The following is a 25,702-nucleotide window of genomic DNA, read 5'->3' on the forward strand; positions in this document are numbered from 1 at the left end:
TTTAAAAAACGAATGAAATTAATGCTCTGCCAGTTAACTGGAGATGTTTTATTTATTTGTAGAAATGGTACATTTGTGCCGCGAGATGTTTTAAAAAGTGGTGGGGACAAAAAAAACCCAAAACAAAAAAAAAAAACAGCAGGATTGCGAGGCCCCCTAGTGGCACGAGGCCCTGTGCGGTTGCACAGTTCGCACAGTCTATGTGACGGCTGTCTGTATGTTAATGAAGTTGAGACACCCCATTGTCTGAGAAGGTTCTCTGTGTCCCACACCCAGTCCCATTCTACAACTGACTACCATTTGCTCAGGATGTGATCAACCCAAATGGTCAAGAAACAATATAACATGACTGCCTTAATCTCTATGATAATTAAGCCATTTTGGGGATGAGCTCATTCTAAAATATATTCAGGAGTGGAATCTGGGTCGAGGCAGACTACAATTTCTTACAGTGGTGAGATGAAGCCTCATGAAACATTGAAGCTTTTCAGCCCAGTGGTTCACTAAAGGGTTCATTTCTCGAGGCTTCATTTGCTCACACCACCTGGTGGTCAAAGAGTGTAAAACAAGCAGACCCATTTCAGGTGACCTGATGTGATCTGTGATCAAGGCCGGACTTACCATTGAGCTTGACTGGTCTCTACCTTTACACGTTTATGTTTGTTTGATTTGTGCAGTTAAATGCCAGTCAGAAATTATTAGCCACATTTCCACTGTCGAGCCAGTACGAGCGAGGGCTATAAACGGGCCAGCCATCTTAGAGGCCATAATTAAATAGCATAAACTGGTATTTATAATAATTTTACATATAAGAAGGATACACTTATTGAATCGCGTCTGCTCTGATTAATTTGTGATCACGTGGCTACATTTAATTCTCATGTTCACACCTCATTTTCTTTTCAGAGGATGACAGTTTCTATTAATGTTCCACTAAATTATGCGAGCGCTCTCTCCCGTCTCATTGTCGTTTTTGCTCCATCAAAAGCCACTTTTCCACCGACTGGCCAAACCGTCGTCTTTGCTGAACCGTTACATTCGGTGCTGATCCGGCCCAGCCACTACAGAAAACGTTGTGTATTTTGTGCTACTCCATAATGATGTTCTAGTTGAGTTCATTTGTAGGAGAGTTTGTCAGCCTCAGTTTAAGTCCTGCCCTGTCTGTGATACACTGTATTTTGCGCCAGTTAAGGCTTAGAAATAATTAAAAAATATATATTCCCACATAGACTAATCTATTTATATGAATACAATGTGTATTTTATGATGGTATATAATGAGTGTATTACATAACTGTGTAATAAATGTTGTAAGAGCCAATTTAATATGTTTTCAATTTGTATTATTATTATTCTCATCTTTTATTCTGTTTTATGTGTAGTGCTGTATTATTCAAGAATTTACTTGAAGTTATCCTGTACTGCATTTACTCAAAGTTGTCCTTGTATATTTTACTTTAAGTTAGCTTTAAAGCCACTCCTCCTCATGTATTCATACAAGTATATGCTGTTTTAGCTAAAGGGATTGAAGAGAGGAAGGAGAAACAGTTATCTCACCGTCTGGCTGTCAAATATGAGGAAATTGTCTAAATCAAAATCTAAGGAAGATATTATACAGATTCAAAACTTGTAAGATTCCACAGGAATTGGAGACATTACATACTTGAGCGCTGTTTGGAGGAATTGGCCGAAAGAATTTAAAAGATGTTTCATGTTTTTGCCTTTTTGTGTTTGTGAAAATGTGCAACACTTTAACGGACTGGCCGTGTATTTTTGACGCAAAAGACACTTCGACTCCTAATAGAAGCAAGAAAAAGGTGGCTTATTCTTGTTTCTATAACAAAAAAGGGGTTTCCAAATGTGTGTGAATCAATTATTTGGTCATAATACGCAGAAGGGCCAATATTATTATTCTAAAACTGGAAAGTGGCTGGGTTCAGGGCCGTAGCTAGAGGATTCGGGGCCCCCTGAAAAAATATTGATGTGGGCCCCCACCACCCTCCACCAATATATCATATACTGTACAATAGATGAGCATGGAGGCCCACATATAACAGAAGAAGGTGATGTTGTTGTAAAACCTTTATTTTAAAAGTTAAATGTATATAAAAATTACAACTAATAAAAAGAAATTGTCAAATAATAATAAAACCAATTTTTTAAAAGTAACAGCAAAATAATGTTTTTTTTTTTTTTTCCCCATCAGTCAGTTATAATTCATAAATCAAAAAGTAAACATTTATAAATTGACAAGAATGCATTCGAATAAAAAACAAAAAACAAATTTATTGTCTTATTTTTTAATAAAGATAATATTATTAAATAAAGATAATGTATTCATTTAAGTGCAGTGTGTATTCGTGTTTTATTGATGTGATAAATACATCATCAGCCGGCAGGTCAGGTGCATAATGCAGTGCGTCGTGACTCGTGTCAATATTTTAACTCTATTTACAACAGTGTAAAAAGACAGGAATTTTTGACCACGTAATCATTCGGTCGATTGTGGTGTGCACCAATAATGAAAAGTGAAAGGACCCGGCAGGCTGTAGACGGTAGTTTTCTTAATCCCAGCAAAATAATAATAGGCTACAACATGTCTTTAAGAACGTCTTGATCGACTGGCATACAACAGCTCTCCTGGCCTCACTCTCCTTCTTTTCATGGCGTTTCTGGTTCCCTGATTCATGTTTTCTTTTCCCCGACATTTTGTCAGTCAATCTCCTGCTCTTCCACCAAGTTCATGGTTAACTTCAGGCACTGCCGCCTCAACTCTGATTGGTTCTGTTCAAGGCTGGGGTGGGACTTACAATTTTATTGGGTCCATGATGTTTGTCACTGACTGAATAATTAATAAATACTTTAGATCGGACTAAACCATTTATAGGGAGGTAAGAGAATATTTGGAATTTTTTTTTAACCAAATTGCATGATTTTGTGGTTTTCATTTAAATCTCAGGCATACAACTAATATAAATATTAGAATTATTCATACAACAGGGGACTATATAGTATAACTGCAGGATTTTGTGGGGCCCCTATAATTGTCACCACCTTTCACCCCACTAGCGACGGCCCTGGCTGGGTTTAAACCATGAGTTTATATATCTGTCAAAATATTGTGCCAAGATTGAACCGCTTCCTGAACCAGTCATCAATGACGTCATTGGTCGAAAGCGATACAAGCCTCGATACGAGCTTCACTGAAAGCTTCCAGGATTTCTCGACACACACTCCGAAGCCTCGGCACAGAACGTAACATCACTAATAAATACTGTGTTTGGATCCTCAACCTTCGTGTCTCCGACCAGTACATGACAAGTATATTTTGCATGTGATTTGATGGTTATGCTTTCGTTTATGTGAAACAATAAACACTGATGTCAATAACTGAGTTTGCTCCAGCAGAAATATGAGCCAGAGACTATAATATATAATAGTATATAATAATGGTGTGGCGTTTCTCATTAAATCATCTCACCGTTCAAGCCTTCCGTGACTGAGATCCAGCTGTGGAGTGACTGTCCTTTCTCTGTTTTACAGGAGTAGAAACCCTCATGTGACTTTGAGACAGTAGTGATGCTCATCTCTCCTGTCGTCTGATTCTGGATCAGTGATCCGTCTTTATAGAAATCAGCGCTGAGGATCGGGGAGTTTGTAGATCGATGTAAACAGTGTAGAGTCAGAGTCTCTCCCTCAATCACAGGATCAACAGAACTCTCCAGAATCACCTCACCGTCTACAAACACAAGAAATACATCAACAGATGCTAGTGACGATACAGGCTGTGTTAATCAGAGCCATACTTCAATTATTAATAAGATCTGGAGGGTCAAAATGTTCACTACCGTTAATCTGAGAAACTGATATTTTTATTCAGCGAGGATGCATTATCAAATGCATTGATCAAAAAAGACATTTATAATGTTACAAAAGATTTATATTTCAAATAAATTGTTATTCAAACTTTCTATTCATCAAAGAAAAAATAAATGTTTTCCACATAAATATGAAGCAGCACAACTGTTTTCAACATTGATAATAATCATAAATGTTTCTTGAGCATCAAATCATCATATTAGAGTGATTTCTGAAGGATCATTCAGCTTTGATCACAGGAATAAATTACATTATATTCACATAGAAAAGGGTTATTATAAAATATAAGTGTTATTATATAATCCAATACTTAATGATAATGTAGTATATTTTATTTTATTATAGAGTTGAAATCTTGATATTCAATGTGCTGGGGGGTAAAAATCGGATATTTTTAGTTAGTTTAATGCATAATCACATGACTGAATTCTCAATTATAATAATTTTTAATCTGAACAGATTGTTGTTGTTTTTTTGTTTTCTTTTTATGTTATATAGTTGTAAGAGTGATTGGACTCACCATGTACAGTGATGTTTCGAGGATGCCGTTTCTCTCCAGATTCAGACTCACACCAGTACACTCCAGTGTCAGATGAGCTGAGAGAGTCGATTACACATCGAGATCCTGTTTGATTTGCACAAGTTTGTGTGTCTTTGTCTGTGTATCTTCTCACTGTCCATCCAGCAGAGTTACTCTGATCCTCACAGCTCAGAGAGAGAGAGTCCGATGAGAAGTGTTGACTTCTGCTGGGATTGATGACCAGAGACACTGAAGCAGAAACTCCTGAAAAGAGGAAAATCTCCATCAAAACTGACAGCACAGAGACTGCAGTGAAACACAGATCCGGATGAGCACAAGCATAAACCCTCACCAGTGATCCACAGTGTGTGTGAGCTGCTGTTGTGTGTGTAATAGGCTGGTCGTCCTCTCTCTGCTCTGCACGTATAAACTCCTGTGTGCTGTAGAGCAGCAGGACTGAGAGTGTAAGATCCTCCAGCTCCTCTGCTGCTGTCTGACAGATGATCATGATCTCTGAACCAGCTGAACGTCCAGCCTTTAGAGGAGCCTGAAACCTCACAGGTCAGAGTCACTGATTCTCCTTCAGTCAGCCACGGCTGTGGAGACACTCGCACTGATGCCTGAGCTTCAGCTGAACAAAACATCACGAGTTACAGAGCCGTAGAGAAACTGATGGAGAAGTTGATCACAACAAACACACACTCACCTGAGACAGTCAGTGTAACAGCATCACTGCGCTGAGAGCTTTGAGTGTGTATCTGTCCTGTACAGGTGTATTTACCGCTGTGAGAGAGATCAACACTGCTGATGTTCAACTCTTGTGTTGAGGTTCGGCTGACAGTGTTTTTATATTGGTTGTTGGTTCCCTCTATTTCCCATCTGTATGTCCACTCAGCGTCTCCTCCCCACTTTATATCACATCTGAGAGTGACTGTTTCTCCTCTAAACACTCGTTCATCAGGTCGTACCGTCACCACAGCTTTAGCCATCACTGAACAAACACAGATTATTGCATTTATAGTTTCAGAAGTTGTGTAGATATTGTCTCTGATCTGTATTTGTTGCATCACACACTACAGTCTCTCTCACCTGTAACATTTACCCACAGTGCATCACTGTATTGTGTGTAATAGACTGGTTTCCCTCTTCCAGCTCTACACCAGTACTGGCCTCCATCAGACACTGAATCAATCTTCAGGCTGTAGGAGTTTGTTTCTGTCTTCTCTGTCTCAGGGTTCAGTGTGTGTTTGTACCAGTAAGAGTCCCAGTTTCCAGTGGACGGATCCATGCGACAGGTCAAAGTCACTGTGTTTCCAGTCAGTGCAGCTCCTGCAGGATCTGATGTGAGTTCAGGCTTCGGCTCTAGATCTGCAGGAGAACAACAACAGATTCAGAGCCTCAAGAGTCAGATAAATGAGCATTTTTAAATAATTTAAATAACTGCTTCAGTCCTCTTGTTGGAACAGATGAGGCTGATACAGAAGTGCATAAGAAAAGAGTTGAGCTCCACATTACTCCTTCACTGTCACCCCTCTTTATCACATAGACATGAACATCACTATCCAAACTTAAATAGTTGTAATTCAAGAATGATTAGAAATATAGACCTATGACTGCTCTTGTTTTAAAGAAGACATTTGGAAGATTATTGTAGAAGTGAAAATCATAAAAGTGAAACAGAAAAAAAAGTTATAGAAGTTTGAGTTTATGAAAATGTATAATGTAAAAAATATTATTTATATAAAATATATATTTTTACAAAACATGTTTTACTTCAAAACTGCAAGAAAATCAAAGCCAAGTTGTGTTCCAAATTTTAGGTTGATATACTCTAGATCACACAATACTCTTAGATCGACTACAAAATTATACTGGTGTTCATGGACAAGCATTAAGCTGGTTCAGATCATACTTATCTGACCGCTACCATTTTGTCTATTTGAATGGAGAAAAATCTGTCATAACTCCAGTAAACTATGGAGTGTCGCAGGGATCTGTGTTAGGCCCTCTATTATTCTCAATATACAGAGATATTAGAGATTGGCATGGAGTACTTTCCATAAGATCAACTCTCAATGCAAATCAAACCAGCTATTAGGCTAACTGAAATAAAACCATGCCAATCTCTAGGTATGGTGAAGGCTATGTGATGATGTGGGGCTGTTTTAATTCCAAAGGCCAAGGGAACTTTATCAGGATGCATAGTATCCTGGATCCATGAAGTAACTGGCCTTTAAAAATAAAAATCTGCCTGGCTCTATGGGAATTTAACATAGGGGTGTCCAAACTTATGCACCCTGTATTTTAAGGAAGAATATTTATTTATTTACGATACATTATTCATTCACAAAGAAAATTGGTGTCCTTAAAGGTTGGATTTTTCCTAATTTTTTTTAATTAAGGCATTACGTTCAATTTCCAAAATATGATTTTTTATTCCTCTTTTTAGTCAACTTTAGTATGGGTGTCTAAACTTATGCATAGCACTGTTGATGTATATGTGATCAGATATGGTACTGCATGTCAAGTCAAGTCAAGTATATATGTATAGCGCTTTTCACAATACAGATTGTATCAAAGCAGCTTCACAGTATTAAATTAAAATAATACAACAAGGTTTGTTTCTAGTGAAATTTATTGATTGATAAAATAAAATTAAATATCCCCAAAATATCCCCAACTGAGCAAGCCAAAGGCAACAGTGGCAAGGAACCGAAAAAACTCCATCAAGTGACCTAATGGTGTCCTAAAACTTCATCAAGTGACCTAATGGAGAAAAAAAAACCTTGGGAGAACCCAGGCTCAGTCGGGGGCCAGTTCTCCTCTGGCATTTATGAACTAGAGGCCGGATTGTAGTTTGAAACTGTGAGATTAAGAATATTATATGAATGCCTGGCTGAAGAGATGCGTCTTTAATCTAGTTTTAAACTGGGAGAGCGAGTCTGAGCAACGAACAGTATCAGGAAGACTATTCCAGAGTTTTGGAGCTAAATGTGAGATCCCTGCGGCACTCCATAGTTTACTGAAGTTATAATCGATTTTTCTTCATTTAAATAGACAAAATGGTAGCGGTCAGATAAGTATGATCTGAACCAGCTTAATGCTTGTCCTTGAACACCAGTATAATTTTGTAGTCGATCTAAGAGTATTGTGTGATCTATAGTATCGAACGCAGCACTAAGATCAAGTAAAACTATTGAGATACAGCCTTGGACAGAAGCTAAAAGTAAATCATTTGTGATTTTAACGAGCGCAGTTTCAGTGCTATGATGCGGCCTGAATCCAGACTGAAACTTTTCATAGATGTCATTTGCATGTGTAATACAATATTGTAGATATATTTACTCGTGCAACTTTGTGACATACTATCACGTGCACTAGTACCTAATAAGCACTAGCTAAAGAATGAGTACTAGGCAAGGCAGGTTTATTTATAAAGCACATTTCATACACCATGGCAATTCAAAGTGCTTTACATAGAGATGAATAAAAATAATCACAAAATAAAAGCAGGGGAGATTAAAACAGTTATAAAAGGAATTAAAAGAGATAAATGATACAGTTATAAAATGAATTAGAGTAAAATGAATTAAAATAGTAAATAAACTTCTCATCTGGCAAAACACCGGTGTATCTTATTTTGACTGTGAGATTTCCCCATGACAGTCAGTATTCTTCTGTGGGTTTTCATATACCGTGGATTATCTGAGCAATCCAGATTAGTAATCTGAGCAATCCAGATTAGTAATCTGTACTAGTCACCACAGTGTTCCCTTGACCGTCATGAGTCAATCCCTCTCAAACTCCACCACAGAGAGGTGAACACTTGCTCACACTAGCTAAAGAATAAGCACTAGTACTAAATGTAATCTAATACTGCGGTTCTCAACCTTCTGCAACTCATGGCCCATTAATGACTGATTAAAAACATTCTGAGGATCACCTTTCCAAATATGATAGTATGAACACAGAATAACAGAGAATTCAGAAAGTGCAATGATATACTCTGCTGTTAATCTGTTATGCCACTGTAACTCAAGTCAGCTATAGCTGAAAACTGGCCTTATATAAAAAGACTTGTCAGGTTTACTCAGTAACAATAACAGGCTAACACACCTGTAACAACAGGTCAGACACACAAGAGGGGAACATTCTCTCTATTCATTAGCAGAAATGTTCAACAAAGTTCATTCAACCCAATTTACATACTGTAAGTATAATTTATCAAATACAATTAGCGATATTAACATGTTTAAAACAATATTCTTTTGGCTTCCCAACACAGCTCGGGTGTTTTGAGTTCAAATGTCTCTGCAGCTTTGATGGTTTTAGCGCCTCATTTGACAAACTTTCTCCACATTCAACACACTGCGCCTTCAGCTTAAGGGGATTTAACACCAGACTATCGGACTATGGAAAGCCAAAAGGGCCAAAAACACGTGAATTTTAACACGTCTACAACGCATATTTAACACGTATTTAAAAAACGCGTGAAATACACAGGAAAAATGAGTTTGAACGGGTCAGTGTCATTGGCTGCTGAAGACTTGGGTCTAACCATTTCTGTGAGCTTAGGGGGGTGTACCGTTCATAGACGAGGCTACCACCGTTTACATGCTATAGATCAGCTTATTCAGCCTATTTATTTTATCCTTTTTTGTATTTTTTTGGTATAGCCTATAGAAATAATATATTTAAATAGCAGTTTTATGAAAATTTTGACAAAAATAAAATTGCCTTGTTTTTCTCCACTCATGCCTTTTTGTAAATAAACACATTAGTGGAAATTCTAGCTTTACAGTCCAACTGAAATCAAAATTGACCTTATTTACTTTGTTAGCGCATATTACTAGTCTTGTGGTGAAAAATTAATCCGTGCAAGTTAATACACAGAAAAAAATTGTTTGCCGTCATAATCTTTAATCAAAGTCTGAAAAGTTACTTCCGGTCTGGAATGGCGTTCCTTCTCTGATGAAATAGGTTTGACGGCTTGGGTTGGGAAACGCTTAACCACTCCCCTCAAACCGTCAGTCTGTTATGAGTGAGAGATGGAGAGGAGGAGCGCTAGAGTAAAACCCTGCCCTCTATTCAATATTCCTTTTCACTGGGAAATACGTCACAACACTGGAGAAAAGTCGTTTGCAACTTCCGGTTCACGCGGACTTTAACATCAAAACATTGACATTTGTGTGGGGAAATCAGTTACACTGGAGGTAAGTAATCAATGCAGGATTAAGATACAGATCATTGTTATCAATATCTGTCTTTGGAAAACAACATGAGCTTTTGTTCTGCTAACATTTACAGCTGTCGCAAGCAGGCGGCGCTTATTGAAACCTTTTTGTTCAGAGATTGGGCACTCATCAGACAAACAGTAGGTACACAGGTGATATTATCAATTTCAATGAATTTAAAGACTTAAAGTATTTAATATGGTATTTAAGACTTTATATATAAGTATTTAAGACTTACAGGATTATAATTAGAGCTTGTTGGTCAGGACAGGTATAACAGGTATATTTCACATGTATTAAACGTGTATTTAACGCACTGATTTGTCACGCGCAAACAACACGTATTTAACGCATATTTCACGTGTATTTAACGCATTAAAAATTAAAATATTGCTCGCCATAAACTGATAAACCATAAACTTTTGTAATATATATTAGTCTCAGTACCTGCCCTTATAAAGCCTAATATGTAGCCTATTCAGCGTTGTATTTTCTCACCACACACTTCGAAGCTTTTGCTTGCACTCCCACATCTGCTTTTCAGAACACGATCCACATTACAGTAATGTAATGTTACTGCATCTGATCGAACAAGCGGTCAATCTGACGTTGTGACGTGATTGGTGTTGTGATATTTAAACATAAATGAGCTTTTAAATAATGCATCTTAACTTAACTTGAGTGTTTTGGATCATATAAGAACATAAGAACATACATAAGAACAATCAGATAATTAGAAAATAACAAGATTTGTCAATTAAAAAATAAAATAAAAATTAATTTGGGGGTAGTCTACCACTGCCTACACAGCCCACCAGATGGCACTCCGAGGCCCACGGCCCACCGGTTGAGAATCACTGGCCTAATCAATACTAGTATCTAAAAAATATGTAAAAATAATCAGTAGTTTTGGTGAGTATAATGCTTATTTTTCTCCCCGTTTTTTTTTTCAGAGCTGAATATGATATTCTTCTTAATTTATTTATTTTTTTCCAAACATTAATACTATTGTAATGTCTGAAGAACAACAGAACAACTGAACACAAACGCTCAAGCCAAACTCACTCGCTCGTTTCTCTATTCTATGGAAGCTTATGGGTAGCAATATTCAATTTGAAATGTAATATGCAAAATGACAATGCATTGGGTTGGTGGCGGGGCCAATTTCCTTCCAACACCTCAAAATACGCACCATAGCGGCGTATGTTTACCTGTTGCCCTGCCTTCACGCAGTGATTGACAGGGCGGAACGGGCACGTGATCGGCTCAGAATGCATTTTCAAATTGCACATTGAATTTTGCTACATTCATTGCGTGACACTTAATGGAAATGCAATCGCAAGTGTCTTAACTGTGAGTGTAAATGCAATTAAGAAAAAATAACATTTAAATTACAATTTTGCCACAGTTTTTGCTTGAACATGTTAAACATATCTAATCATTTCTGCAATACATTTTAAAGGAGACATATCATGCTTTTAAATTGTTCCTTTTTACATATAAATCATACATTTGTAGTCTATATAAAGCGGAACTGCAATGCTTGGGTCTGAATTCCTCATTATTATAGCTCCACAGGCCCCTTTTCTACCCCTTTTCTGATGTGCGTCTGAGAGCAACTCGTTTTGGTGCGGTCTCTTTAAATACAATTGAGACACTTCATACCCCGCCCCCTCCCCAGGTTGTAGCGGTGACACTCGGTTCAACTCCACCCCGTTCGGCCATTTTTGTAGTTTGATAGCAGAGATAAGATTATCTAGTGGCACAGAAACGTTTTATTCACACGTTATTAACAAAATGTCAACAATGGAAGACTTGTCCAGCCAGCCTTACATGTTCGAGCCAGAGTTGGAGCCGGAGCGAGATGAAAATGAAGACGACGAACCTGCAGAACAACGTCTTCATATGGATGTATCGCAATGGTGTGTTACTGTATTTACACATGAAACTTTGGTCTTCCGACCTTTTACCACCGTGTCGATTTATTTTGATTAATATGTGCGAGGGAGAGAGAGCAAGACAGCGTCTAGTTTGGAGACGGTAAAGTCTTGTTTACACTTTCGCCTTGCTCCGAAGAGAGAGAGTGTGCGCGCGCGACCGGGGTCTCTCTCTCTCTGCTCGTTCTTTCAGTTAAACATGTGCCCTGTCCTATTTGTTACAGTCTATGGCCCTGTCACAAGCGCGGCAGTTCATCTAGATTAGACGGTGTAATGAAGCGTGTGGGTTACTACATCCAACAACCGAACATTTTAACTTACCCTCTCGTAACTTCTGCATCCTTTAGCTTGGACTACAAAACTGCAGCGAGAAATAAAAATGGCGGATTGCTCGAAGTGGTGGGCCGGAAGTCAATTTCCTTATGTGGCAGTTCCGCTGCAAATACTGTGACGTAATAGTTCAAAAAACGTCATAGATAACAGCAAAATCGGAACAGGTTGAAAAATATGACCAAAACAGAATATAAAGATATCAACGAAGCACCTGAAGAGAATAATTTCAAATTTTCTGTACTTCTAAACACTCCAATTATACAACAAAATGCATTTAAGGGCTAAAAAAGTGGATTTAGCATGATACGTCCCCTTTAATATTAATTTTGCAACTTATTAAAAGCATTAAAATATGTATTCAATGTACATATTAAAACTAGTGTATGAAATGGCAAATGTAAATTTTATAATTGAATTTTCATTTTCATTTTGCACCAAACGTTGCACAAATGTATGGGAAAATTAACATTTAAATACAGAAATGCATTGCCATTTTACATATTGCATTTCAAATTGAATATTGCTACCCATAAGCTTCCATACTATCCGGCCTTCTCCGAACTCACCGCATTAACCCTATAACTGCCGGTGCAAAATAAAACAGCAATTTCACAGCCATTATAGAGTCAGTGCGATACACTATTAAAAGTGTATTAAGAGGTGGATTAATTCAGCTGGGACACCACTGAAGGTTAGGTGTGAAATGCAGCGCCCGCTACTGGTATTAATATATCACCATATGGTCAATGCATATATTGCAGTGTATTGAAAAATATAAGCACTAGTTTCCCATATATGGACATGTATTATGTAATATATTGCATTATATTTTGCAGTATATTCCCATATATTTTTGTTCCGGAAGGGGATAATCTGAAGGGCAGCAGCTCATGAATGAACTGAACATGTCTGAACATGTCTGGAACATGTCTGGAGGATGGGGTGAGCGAGGCACAAACTAACGCACAAACTAACGCAGAGCTAGTTGTAATACACACGGTTTAAAACTTTCCACACATGCCAGCATGACGAAACTTAGAGCCCGTACACACGGAGACGCGTTCATCTGTATAGACTACGTAAATCTTACGGATCCGGCCTTTTGGGAGCCTGAAACCGCTATTTTTTGAAACCGGGTCCCAGAGTGGATAAATCTGAAAGCGACACACTTGCGTTTTCGTGTGTACAGCCAATCCGTGTATTTTGTGAAACGATGATGTCATCACCCCACGTGTTCGTGTTGCAGAAGCTGCTGAGCCTCTTATTTCTTTATTTACTATTCACTTGAATGTATTTTTGTTTTATTTCTTTATATTTTTTCTTTATATTTTATTTCTTATGATGCTTGTCTGTTGTCTGATTAAGTCATTTTATATTTTGTGCCAGGCCATTTATGGTTGTTTATATTGTTCAATAAAGCTATTAGTAAAAATAAATAAATAAATAAATAAAATAAAGAAGAAACTACTGAGCCTATTATTATTGTATACAGCACACAAGGTTTATGCACATGCTCCAAGTCTTCTCCGTTTTAGTGTATCTCTGTGGCAGAATTACAGCGCCACACACTGGTCTGGAATGTGAACTACAGCGTTTTGAGTCGGTTTCAGTGGTTTCGTGCGTACGCAAATATTTCTTTAGAGGACGTCGTGTTTATGGTATTTTTTTTTTTAGAACGAGGGAAAAAAGATTGGATTGGGAAAACTCTGGTTTGGTGTGGATGTGGCCTTAGTGTATTTACTAGTTGTCATATCAACAATATAGTGAAAAAATCTTTGGATGATATCACTGAACATTTATTTAACCCACATGTGTCAAACACAAGGCCCGCGACATTATTTTATATGGCCCGCGAGAGCATGGGTGTCTTAAAATTAGGAATGCAACGAAATTTAGGCTGCCGAAAATTTTCGGCCGAAAATAACATTTTCGTTTTTTGGCCGAAAGATAAAAAGCCGCCGCGCCCCTCCGTGTTCGGCGATGGTTTGACTCTGGCTCGACTCTGGCTCAGCGTGTTTTATGACTTTGCGTGCGAGTCCGCTTCCGAAGATGCATAACTTCTAAGCGCGTTCCGCTGTGTGTGTGCGCTGTGCTCTCCGCTCCGTGTTCACAGCGCGTTCTGCTCAATGTTCCGCAAGCAACCTCCGTGTGTGTGTGTGTGTGTGTGTGTGTGTGTGTGTGTGTGTGTGTGTGTGTGTGTGTGTGTTGCGAGCTCTGCTCACGCTCACCCTCACCGGAAAGGCAAAGTCCGCAAAAAAAAAAAGTGCCGACATGAAATTTCTCTGGACTTGTTTCTTTTTGCAATAGCACTACTGTGCTGTAACATGGTGTGTATAGCCGTGCTGGGCAACACTGGTAAAATTACACGAATCACGATCCTCTCGTTCTCCCTGCTCTGCTCATGCTCTGATAAAAATAGCTTTGTAGGACTATACTTTATTTTGACAATTGGTCAAAAAATAAATCTGTTAAATCTGATTCTGCTGCATAGAACTGATTGAAGAATAATATACTGATATTTTATATTATTTTAATATAATAATATATTTATTTAAATATATTAAATATTACATAATATTTAATATAATATGTACCAGTATTATCCTTTTCACCATTTGTATCACTCCGCTTGTCTGTGTTTGCGCCACTTGCAGGCGACAAGTGACTGTCTTTATGAGTGAACAATTGAACTTTAAACTGATTATTGCCAAAAACATTGATTAACTCAGGAAAGAAACAAGTTGCTGAAACCAATCTTTAATGCTAATATAAATTGCTCCCTCTGGACACAAAAAGATTGCACTGGTTTTTGATTGAATTGTAACATCTATGCAAAATAATCCTTGAAAGATTTCTCATTTAAGGCCATTCCTGTTTGGAATATGTGATTGTGTTTTGTCAACAATAAGCAGAAACATTCTGCATTTCCATTTTGTAGTGTGGATCATTCATTGCAATATTTATCCTCATTCTCATTTTTAAGAATCTGTTATCTTGACAAATAATTTATGCTACTGCCCACTGACATGCTTTTAAAGCTATTGTTATCCAAATTTTTTGGCCTTTAAACACCTTAAAATGCACATATGTAGGTCCGAGAAATCCAAATTTTATCGGGGGAGCATGTCCCCGAATCCCCCTAACTACCTCACATTTGAATACGCATGACTGTGTGGTAATGTGTGCTGGTGTGGCTACAGTGCCAGGGCTGAATTTTTGAGCCAGTCTGCCCCATATACAATAATACATTATTCTTAGGGGTGGGGGAAAAAATCGATTCTTCGATGCATCGCGATGCGGACGTGGACGATTCTGAATCGATTCACAAATGTCAAAAAATCGATTTTCTAAAAAAAAAAAAATATATTTTTTTTTTATATATATATATATATATATATTTTCTAATAACGTAATATTGACGGAATGCAAAAGGCGGAACTATAAGCGGACGTGCAGTGCGCGGACAGTCTGTGGCGTGCACATAACAGAGACGCGCACATACATAACAGACGCATGATGGCTGAGCGCCAAATTCGAACGGCACTTCTTCGTTAAAAGCTAACGTATGTACAATTGGCAATTTCATTGTTACCTATTTAGTATTTTTGTATGAGAGCTGCTTTCTGTATTGTTTAGTTTTCACATCAGTACACTGTGTAAACCGATCTGTTATACGTACGTTATACTGCAATATGTGCAATTTCAGTCACAAAAAGTTACATTTTGACTGTGCTCTCTGCAGATGTTCATTCACTTTTTTGTATAAGATGTTTTTGATTGTAGTATACAGCAAACATTTCAAGTCATAACTCTTTATTATTTAGTTGTGTATAAGAGTGGCTTTATACTAATTGAAGCTACAGTAAGTTGTTCAAAAATGTTCATTTTGTCTTCTTAATGATTAAATTGGACAATTTTCTTCTAGAAAGACAAGGTGTTCAGGTGGAGAAAAAACTTTTTCTTTACCTTGACATGTTTCGACTGCAACCTGCAGTCTTCCTCCACCTGAACACCTTGTCTTTCTAAAAGAAAATTGTCCAATTTCTACAGTATGTTGGTTCTGATCTACTTCCTAAAGGAAATAAGCCTTTCATTTATTTGTTATTGTTTAGTTCAACTTGATGAGTCACAACACAATGTGATGTATTAATTTCTGTGTTCTACAGAACATAAGCTACATACAAATAATTCTGAAGTTATAACTACATGACACAGAAAGTGCTTTGAGTTGTTGTTACTCAATAAAAGAGTTAAGTAATTCAGCAGCTGACTTTTTTTAATACTGCTATCACTTTGTAGTGTATTTTCGTTTACTGTTGTGAAATGGAAAATCAATAATCGCTAATCGAGAATCGTTAATAATCGAAAATCGACTGTAATCGAATCGGGACTTCAATAATCGTAATCGAATCGAATCGGGAAATCAGACAGATTAACCACCCCTAATTATTCTCTGTATCAAATCATTATTACCCAGCCCCTGATGTTTCGGGCTCATCCCCTGATGTTTTTAAAACCTAGAAACACCCCTGCAAATGCATATACAATGTAATAATCAAATAAAGAGACAATATATTAACATTTTAAAAGTCTTACAGTTACAACCGGCCCTTTGAGGGCAGCCATAATGCTGAAGTGGCCCTCAGTGAAAATGAGTTTGACACCCCACACCAGTATTGGTGTCGGCCGATACTGCGCTCTCATATTCATACTCATAAAAATGCTCCAATACCAACAACCGATACAATGCAGAGTGTGTAGAGTGTGTACAGTGTGTTCAGTGTTTGTGTCCAAAGAACCTGACAACAGAGAGTATAATGGGGATACAAAAGCTGGTTAAAAAAATAAATAAAATACAATAGAATGTCATCCGAAGTAAATGTCTAATTATTGGAATATTAAACGAAATATAGTCACGTCTATATTGCTCTTACGAGACGCACAAGATTGTCGAGCGCATCCCATTCTCACAGACATCAGTGGAAAGATTGTAGTGAAAGTTTTTAGAAGGACAATGATGTTGAACTCACCCTTCACAGAGAGAGAAACAGCAGAGCTTGATGTTGATGAGTTTGGTCTTCTATCTCTCTGTCCTTTACACCAGTACTGACCCTGATCAGACTCAGTAGCTCCTCTGATAGTGAGAGTGTCTCTGTTTACAGTGTAACGATCAGACGTCTGTAACTTTACACTGCCTTTATACCACTCAGATCTCCAGGGATCTGACCAGTAATTTGGACTATATGTCCGGTCAGTTCTCCAGATCCAGTCACTGTAAGTCTCTATCACACACTTCAGATTGACTGTTTCTCCAGTGAATACACGACTGTCTGGTGTCACAGTCACTGTAGATGTGGGTAAATCTGAGAAGAAAGACAAATATGTCAATATTTAATGTCAACTAAATAGTTTCATTCAAATTCCTCTGAGAACTTTTAGAGCTTATTTAGTTTATTTTCTTCTGCAGAACATCAGTGATCAGAGATGACTGGAAACTGTCAGTAAACAGAGACTGTGTGTTTTATTTCTAAACTGTGTCTCTGGACAGGATGATGGAGACTAAAATACTCTTCTTAGTCATGATTTCTGAGTAATTGGACTTATTTTATGATACATTTATGGTGTTTTTGTGTCCTTTTTGAACTCTAAAAGTTCACCATCTCATTATTATAGCAATCAGCACATTATAAATATATTAAAAATAATATATTATTTATATTAATAATAATTAACTTTCATTATCTCACCTGAAAATAATAATACTGTCATAATTTAATCTCCCTCATGTCGTTCCAAATCTGTATATTTTTCTTCTTTAGATTTTTTTAATATATTAACTAAGATTAATTTCATCCAACACAAAATTTCAACATTCATAATCAGAGACAGAACGACGACAGGATCACCTGAAAATCAAAGAAAAGCTGCATTTGTATAAAAACTTCAGTAAGTGCACAGAAATATATCTATGGAAATATGTACAAATACTTTTAAATAACGCGGCCAATAACACTGTAATTTTTCAGCTGTTTCTCAGGTCTGTGTTCACATGCGTCAGACAGACGTCTTTATCTGTTATTAGATCACACTTCAAGTAAAATACTTCAGCTTTAACATGTATTTTCAGATCTCTGCATTCAGTTTCATTCAGTTTTGCTCCTTCAAGTTTGAACACAAAGAATTAAACAGACTGAAAGCCTCAAAATAGAGATGAACTGTATCGCTCAGTCAGTCTGAAGCACAGCATTTGTGCAAAGATTCACAGATTTCCAGTAAGTGCAGGCAGCAATTTAATAAATTAAATACAATAATATGTTTTTGGAAGTATTTTAGTTAATATCATGTATAATGAGCGCAGTGTTTTTATGATGGTGTTTAAATACTTTAACTATTACAGTAGGTTTTAAGAGCTCTGCGTTCAGTTCTGTCTTTCTCAATCTGTTTTGAACACAAGAACACGTCAATCTGTGAGAGAATTAAGCAGAATTAACCCTTCAAAAGAGGAGTGAGAACCGCATTATTAGTGTGAACGATCCGAGGCTCAATTGTATTTGTGATCATAAATAGGAGAGAGAGTTTATGAGGACAATGATGTTGAACTCACCCTTCACAGAGAGAGAAAGAGAGCTTGATGTTGATGAGTTTGGTCTTCCATATCTCTGTCCTTTACACCCGTACCAACCCTGATCAGACTCAGTAGCTCCTCTGATAGTGAGAGTGTCTCTGTTTACAGTGTAACGATAATCAGACTTCTGTAATATTACACTGTCTTTATACCACTCATATCTCCAGTCACTGTGATCAGACTTTATCACACACTTCAGATTGACTGTTTCTCCAGTGAATACAGGTCTGTCTGGTGTCACAGTCACTGCAGATGTGGGTAAACCTGAGAAGAAACACAGAAACATAAAGACTCAAACATCTCTTTCAGGGAATAAAACTGATTGTTCAGAAGGACCTTCGGTTGTTAACACTGGTTGTAAATGGGAATGTTGCTGGTATAAACCCTGCAGTGAATGAACTGTTAACCATCACTATTGTGTCCTTGAGCAAAGCATTTGACCAACGGTTTCCAGAGGGATTTAGTTCATGGAGCCATTCTGTGACAGAAATACATTACACTGGTCTTGGTCATATGATGATAAATATACTTTTGCAAAAAGGAAGAGAAAGTTGGCAAACCACAGTTTGTAACAAAGTTTAAAAAATAATGTAAATATATTTATTTCATGTTTTCAGCACAGGTGAAGTGTGGAGTCTAATGGCCATTGAGAACATGAAATACATGTTTCTATTATTGGAGTTGTGGTGTGCAGCTTTCTCTTCCCTTTGGCAGTTTCTGTGGTTGAGATCCTCACTGAGTTTGTTTTGCCCGCTGGATGTGTGCATTTTGTGTTGAGCTTTTATGATGAATATACTTTTACCACAACCATAACCAGCTAACGGGGAACGTTATCATAACTTTGGCTAACGTTAAGGATCTCTCAAAGTTATGAACAAAAATTCCAGTAACTTTAATAAAATATTTGTTCAATGTTATCTGATCTTTAATAATGTTCTCAAAATTAGCACAAAAACTGTAGTTTCTTCATCTATAACACTCTTGGACCCATTTAGACATTTCTTTCAACACTGAGGATTTTGCTGTGTATCACGTCACTATAACTTTCCCTGTTGGATTAATTAGTAAAGGTTTTTTGAGGAGGACTTTTGAGTTGTTAATACAAATTAGGAACATCATGCTGCTAACCTTCCAAAAAAAAAAAAAAAACCTCCACTAGCACTGAGAAAAATGGACACTTTAAAGTTTCCATCACCAAAACAAAATGTTTTAAAATGTTCTTAGAACAAAAATGTGTAATCTGTGAAAACACTCTGGTCTGGGTTTGTGGTTTTGACTTCAACACTAATAATCTGTAAGTCTCGTCATTCTCTCTGACTTCAGAACTGAACTCAATCGCTCAAGTCCTTTTCTATTCTCATGACACTCATGAATATCTCCTGTAACCATAGTGACAGTGACTAAATCAAAGACGGAGACACACATAAATTAAAGATCGAGACGCCTATAACACTGGAAAGTCACAATTTGCATGATTTTATAATACACCAAAACCTCCACAAAACATGCAACACACACACACAGACACACACACACACAAGATGTGTGCAGTTACTGAATGACTAAAAAGTTCATTTTTCAGTCCTATTAGGAGAAAAGATGTGGCTGAAGAATGTAAGTGTTGAAATATTACTTTAAATAATCAATAAACAGATGTGAATATGAAGACTCACCTGATACAGTCAGTGTAACAGCATCACTGATGTCTGTCCATGAGTATGATGTCCCTCCTCCACAACTGTATTTACCACTGAGAGACACATCAGCTATGAAACTGAACTCTGCTGTTGGAGTATATGGATAGACAGTGTCTCCATCTCTAATCCAGCTGTATATCCACTGAATGTCTCCTCCTCCCTGTATGTCACATGTGAGAGTGACTCTCTCTCCTATGAACACAGGCTGATCTGGCTTCACCTTCACTACAGGTTTCACTGAGAAACACAGAAGTAAATATTGAAAAGCATCGCAGTATCAAGATCACTGTCATGAACTCAAAACTTCATCAGGAGAAAAACACTTAAATTAAAAATCTAGTTTGCTTGTAAATTGTAATGATTACGTCAAAAATGTATGTGTTGGTAAAAACTAAATGAAGCTGATATTTGTATCCAGTCCGCATGTCCTTGTATTATTGATCTTCCAGTTCTGACCAGTAGATGATGCTGTTTACAGTCTGAGTGTTTAAAGATCTGAACTGAACTAACTTCTGTCTGTCTGTTCTCAAGCCCTTTTCTCTTCCAGCCCTTCAACCAAACCACACTGAATGAATAAAGCTAAGCATTGGTGCTCAAGATCTTAATGGCACACAGTCAATAATTACAATTGCAGCAAAAACTCAGAAACATGCAAATAAAACTCACTGTGCAAAACTCATTTCTGTTTTATACAGTGGATTATGATCTTTTGAAATCAATGTCTGACTGAACTACTTTACAACTGAAGACTGTTTGATTGAATAAATAGCAGATTTCTGTAATGTTTTGCAGCATAAGGAACTACAGTCAGATGATTCTGTGAAATATGCAAAACATGGACATAAAACATCAGCAAACAGACAAATGAGGGATCCTGATGTAGACATGAAGACAAATAAACGACTACAACACAATTCACATTAGTTATAAACTAAAATGTACTGCAGTAACGGACAATACCTTGACTGAGTCCAGAGTGAACGAGGGACATCAGCACTAAAAGCAGAAGAAACAGATATGAAGCTTTTCCATTCATTCAACACAATGTAAATCACACACTGAAACATGTCTAGAGTTTATTCTACATAAACTGGAAGTGTTTTTCTTTTGTGATGCTCATTCAGGAGAACTGATGGATTATTGTCCAGCATTTTTTTTTTTGTATTATTTATTTATCAGGGACAATGCAGCGCACATTATTACATACATAATTATCATAGGCAAAGCCATAACAAAATGTGTAAATGTGTTGCATAAAAGGTTTCTAGCCAATAGGCTAATTTGCAACCCCAGTCCCTGGTCAGGCCTTTCTAAAAACATATACCAAATATATAATTTGTAAAAAACTACATAGTGTAAATTACACAATCATGCAACAAATACCTTATAAACACTAACATTAACAATTTTACACAATCCCGACCACATTACACAAAACAACACATCACATCCAGCACAGACAATACATTACAACAAAAATGACTCAATGTCCACATATTTGATTTTCTTTCAGCCAGTGTTGCACCTTTCTATTAAATGTTTTCAGGTCGGTTTCTGTTTTTATTTCCGTTGGTAAATCATTCCGAAAAACTTGACTGGCCAAAAGTGGTTTTGCGCCCCTCTGCTATGCAGTTGCCACCGGCTGCTCTCCTAGTGGCAACTCTCCTTGTGTTTATTTTTGTCACAAAAGGACAGAGTACGGCTGGAGCTAGATTATTTGTGCATTTAAAAATCAGCTTAAGAAAAGAGAACTTAATAAAACTGTCAAAATTTAAAAGCTTGTATTTCTGTACAATCAAACAGTGATGCCGCATAATTGGTTTCTGATCCATTATTTTCAGTGCTTGTTTGTATAATGACATGATGGGTTTGACTGTTGTCTGAGAGGCTTGGCCCCATACAGTAACACAATAAGATAAATGAGAAAGTATCATAGCATGAAAAAACAGCAAAGCTGCTTTGACAGGTATATGATGCCTAATCATTCTAAAACAGTTTAGGTTTGTCCGAACAGTCTTACAGAGTTTGTTAATGTGTATATTGAATTTGAGTTGGGAATCCAGAATAATACCTAAAAATTTAAATTCCTCAACGGCTTCTTGATCTATTTGAATAGTACATTTAGCTTTTCCTCTAATTGAGAAGCACATAGATACCGTCTTTTTGACGTTAAGCGTCGGATGATTTTCTTTAAGCCATTGGGATATAGCCTACCCTCCATTTCCTTGGTCAGGGTCTCTGCTACTATAGTTGGTGTCCTAGCTGAAGCATAAATTACTGTATCGTCAGCATACATTTGGCAGTTGGCTGGCTGACAGCATGTAGGTAAGTCATTTATATATAGACTAAAGAGCAGAGGCCCCAAAATGGAGCCCTGTGGAATACCCATTGTGGATTGTAATGATGTTGAGAGTTCGGTGTTTATTTTAACACGTTGCTCTCTATGCTCCAGCCGATATGATGCAAACCAGCCGATAGCATGTTCAGAGAAGTTGAAGGTGGTAAGTTTATTCAAGAGTATGTTGTGGTTCACATTGTTCAGCCATGGTAAGGAGGCTTTTCGTTGCGTGCCTTTGAATGTCTTACTATATTTCACAACCAGATTTGTAAGGTTTTTCATCAGAGAGTTACAACAATTTTCTAAATCATTCGATTGTAAAACATTATTCCAAATCCAATCTAAATGATCTAAATCATTTTTAACTTGTGTCAACTTATTTTTGGGTATACCCAAGTTCCCTTGTTTACTTTCGTTCGTAAATTTGGGTAAACACTGTTTAGTGAGTTTCCGTACAACCAGGGGCGGTTCTAAGGTCAGTGGATATTCGGGGCTTTAGCCCAAACTAAAATTGTTTATTTTTATTTAAAGGAATTAATTAATTATAAAAGCGATTTAAGGGAATAAAGAAAAAGAAAGAAAGGCTTATTGTATTAGTGAAATAATTTTAACTATTTGCAAATAATATTTTATTTTTAATTATGCATGCATTGTCTCTAAATGAATAAAGGACATTATAGCATATTTTCAATTCAAAAAGGCAAAATGTAATAAATTAAAATGTTAAATGTTTATCCACTTACATTTTACCAGGCATTCGTTCACTTCTTTAATCATTTTGACAATGATGAGCTAGACCGCTGAACTTTTAGTCTTCCTAACAACAAACAGAGCGGTGCGTAGGCCTAATGGAGTGCATCAGAGCAGCATCAAGAATATCAAATATTTTGCAGTGAATCTCTTATTTGCATCTTAAGTTTATTGCCAATAATAATGACAGGTTTGTGAAAGTGTAGAACTCGGTGAGCTCGCGCAAAACACAGCTTCAGCACAGCGACTCATTTGCACGTCTCTGATTGGCCAATGCGTTCAACAGACATGTCTGTGATTGGCTACAATGCTCAACGCTGGAAAAGCACGTCGTGAGTACCTTTAATGCAAAGGGAAAAATATATATAAAACTGTAATATGCACTTTTCTTGATTAGGTAATCGCGGCAGCTGTAGTCTCATTCACATTTGTTTATCTGATTAATTGTTTTGCTCTATGAGAAAGACAAGGTAACAAAATATTCGGGGCTTTACTATAAACATTCGGGGCTTAAGCCCCCTTAGCCCAGCCCTAGCGCCGCCCCTGCGTACAACCATGGTCATATTGTGATCAGAGAGCCCTGTTAGTAAATTATAAGTTCTAATGATTCTCTTCTTCTGGTCTGTTAGTAACTATCAGATCTATCATAGTTTTACTCGCTCGTGTGATCCTTGTTGGACCTTTAATCATCTGATGAAGACTGTGTTTTGACAACAGTCTCTTTAGTTTTTTTCTCTAGCCAGTTAATATTAAAATCACCAAGAAAAACAGATTCGGTGCGAGTATTTACATATTTAAAAATTTTGTCTAAATTTTCATAAAATGAGACATCATGTGATGGTGGGTTATACAGTACTATAATGTTAAAATTCATCTTAGGGGATAATTCAACATTTAAAGCCAAACATTCTAATGGTGTATCCAGTTTGATTTCATTACATTTCAGAGTGTCTCTAACATAGAATAGGCCTAGTACTCCCCCCATAATAACACAATGTTACTGTTACTGTCACTGCTATATACACATAGGCCTAGGTCCAAATACATAAAAAGAGATGCTCGCTTACATTATAGCTGCATTTTCCAGGCTTTCCTCTGTGCGAAGTTGTCGATCATATCCTTAAGATATCATATACCAACGGTCGTTTCAGGTGCTTTACTCGCTTCACTCTCTTGCTCTATCTCAATCTCGATCTCCCCCTGTGTCATCTTTTTAAAGAAGCTTCCTATTCCTATTTTTGTTAATTTATTAATTAATTTATCAAATTCCTCTTTTCGTTTGCGCTTTTGAAAGCCACTTTTGTGTTTAAAATTTGACGACTCCATATCGGTCTCAAGTTCAACGTTTTTTACTGTTTTGCACGCAATGCGCATGTTCACCCGGGGATTCCTCAGTCCCAATTGGAAACAAATTACACCAAATTCATCATTGTTCGTTTCAAACATTTATTTAATGATCAGTCAAATATGTTGTTGTCATTATTTATTCAAATCTATTCGCAAAAAAATAAAATGCGATCAGACTAAAAGTAGTCAAATGCGATAGGGGGACCCGGCTGTCAATCAATATCTTCCAGTAACGCGGGCGGGCCCCTGATTGGTCCGGGCCCGTAAGCAACCGTTTACCCTGCTTACCGATAGAGCTGGTAAGTCCCGCCCCTTCCGCTAACCCCGCTGGACCTCTAGGTTGAAAAATCGTCAATGCAAGTGAATGGGAGAAAATAATTATTTTCTGGTCCCGTTTGAATTTTGCCATGAATGTGAACATATGTTGTCTGTGAATTTTTTATATAACTTTTCATGTAAAGAATAATGCTAGAATTTAGCGGGTAGAAGTTTGATGCGTTTAGACTTTGTGTGAGAGCACTTTGTGGACTACAACTCTCGCTGCTTTCGACGCGTTTGAAACGTCAACACCACTCACACACGGACACTAGCTCACGGATCCCGCTAAACATGGCTGTGTCTTTGATGCACTTCACCGCCTTCTTTCAGGGAGAGGACAAAATCGTTGAGGTTGGTGAAAACCACGGGTAAGTCAACTTTATGGGGTGACGTCACATAAGCGACATGTAGTCTTTCTCGTTATGTCTTTTCCACAACTGCTAGCCGAAGAATCATACCATATACTGTCAAACTCGTAACATGAAAAGTTATATAAAAAATTCACAGACAACATATGTTCAATTCATGGCACAATTCAAACGGGATCAGAAAATAATTATTTTCTCCCATTCACTTGCATTGACGGTTTTTCAACTTTGAGGTCCAGCGGGGTTTTACGGAAGGGGCGGGACTTACCAGCTCTATAGTTACGCCTGTGGATTGGATACTGTCTCCGTATGGAATTCCTGTTACCTCGGGGAAGACGTCCGTCCGTCCGGAGGTCA

General features: G+C 37.3%; 1 protein-coding gene across 1 annotated transcript in view; it reads right to left on the reverse strand.

Moving 5' to 3' along the window:
* The window catches only part of LOC308687129 (Fc receptor-like protein 5), a 40,099-nt gene that overhangs the window by 5,636 nt on the left and 8,761 nt on the right, over positions 1–25,702 (reverse strand). Inside the window, exons 2-10 of the mRNA XM_081359393.1 lie at positions 21,185–21,220; positions 20,201–20,461; positions 18,507–18,791; positions 16,933–17,265; positions 5,488–5,766; positions 5,105–5,389; positions 4,751–5,029; positions 4,399–4,662; positions 3,481–3,738 (exon numbers count right to left, since the gene is read on the reverse strand). Coding sequence (XP_081215519.1) covers positions 3,481–3,738; positions 4,399–4,662; positions 4,751–5,029; positions 5,105–5,389; positions 5,488–5,766; positions 16,933–17,265; positions 18,507–18,791; positions 20,201–20,461; positions 21,185–21,220 — 2,280 coding nt within the window. The remainder of the gene's footprint in view (positions 1–3,480; positions 3,739–4,398; positions 4,663–4,750; positions 5,030–5,104; positions 5,390–5,487; positions 5,767–16,932; positions 17,266–18,506; positions 18,792–20,200; positions 20,462–21,184; positions 21,221–25,702) is intronic.

The sequence above is a fragment of the Scardinius erythrophthalmus genome, assembly GCF_964197995.2.
Source record: "Scardinius erythrophthalmus genome assembly, chromosome: 2".
NCBI lineage: Eukaryota > Metazoa > Chordata > Actinopteri > Cypriniformes > Leuciscidae > Scardinius > Scardinius erythrophthalmus.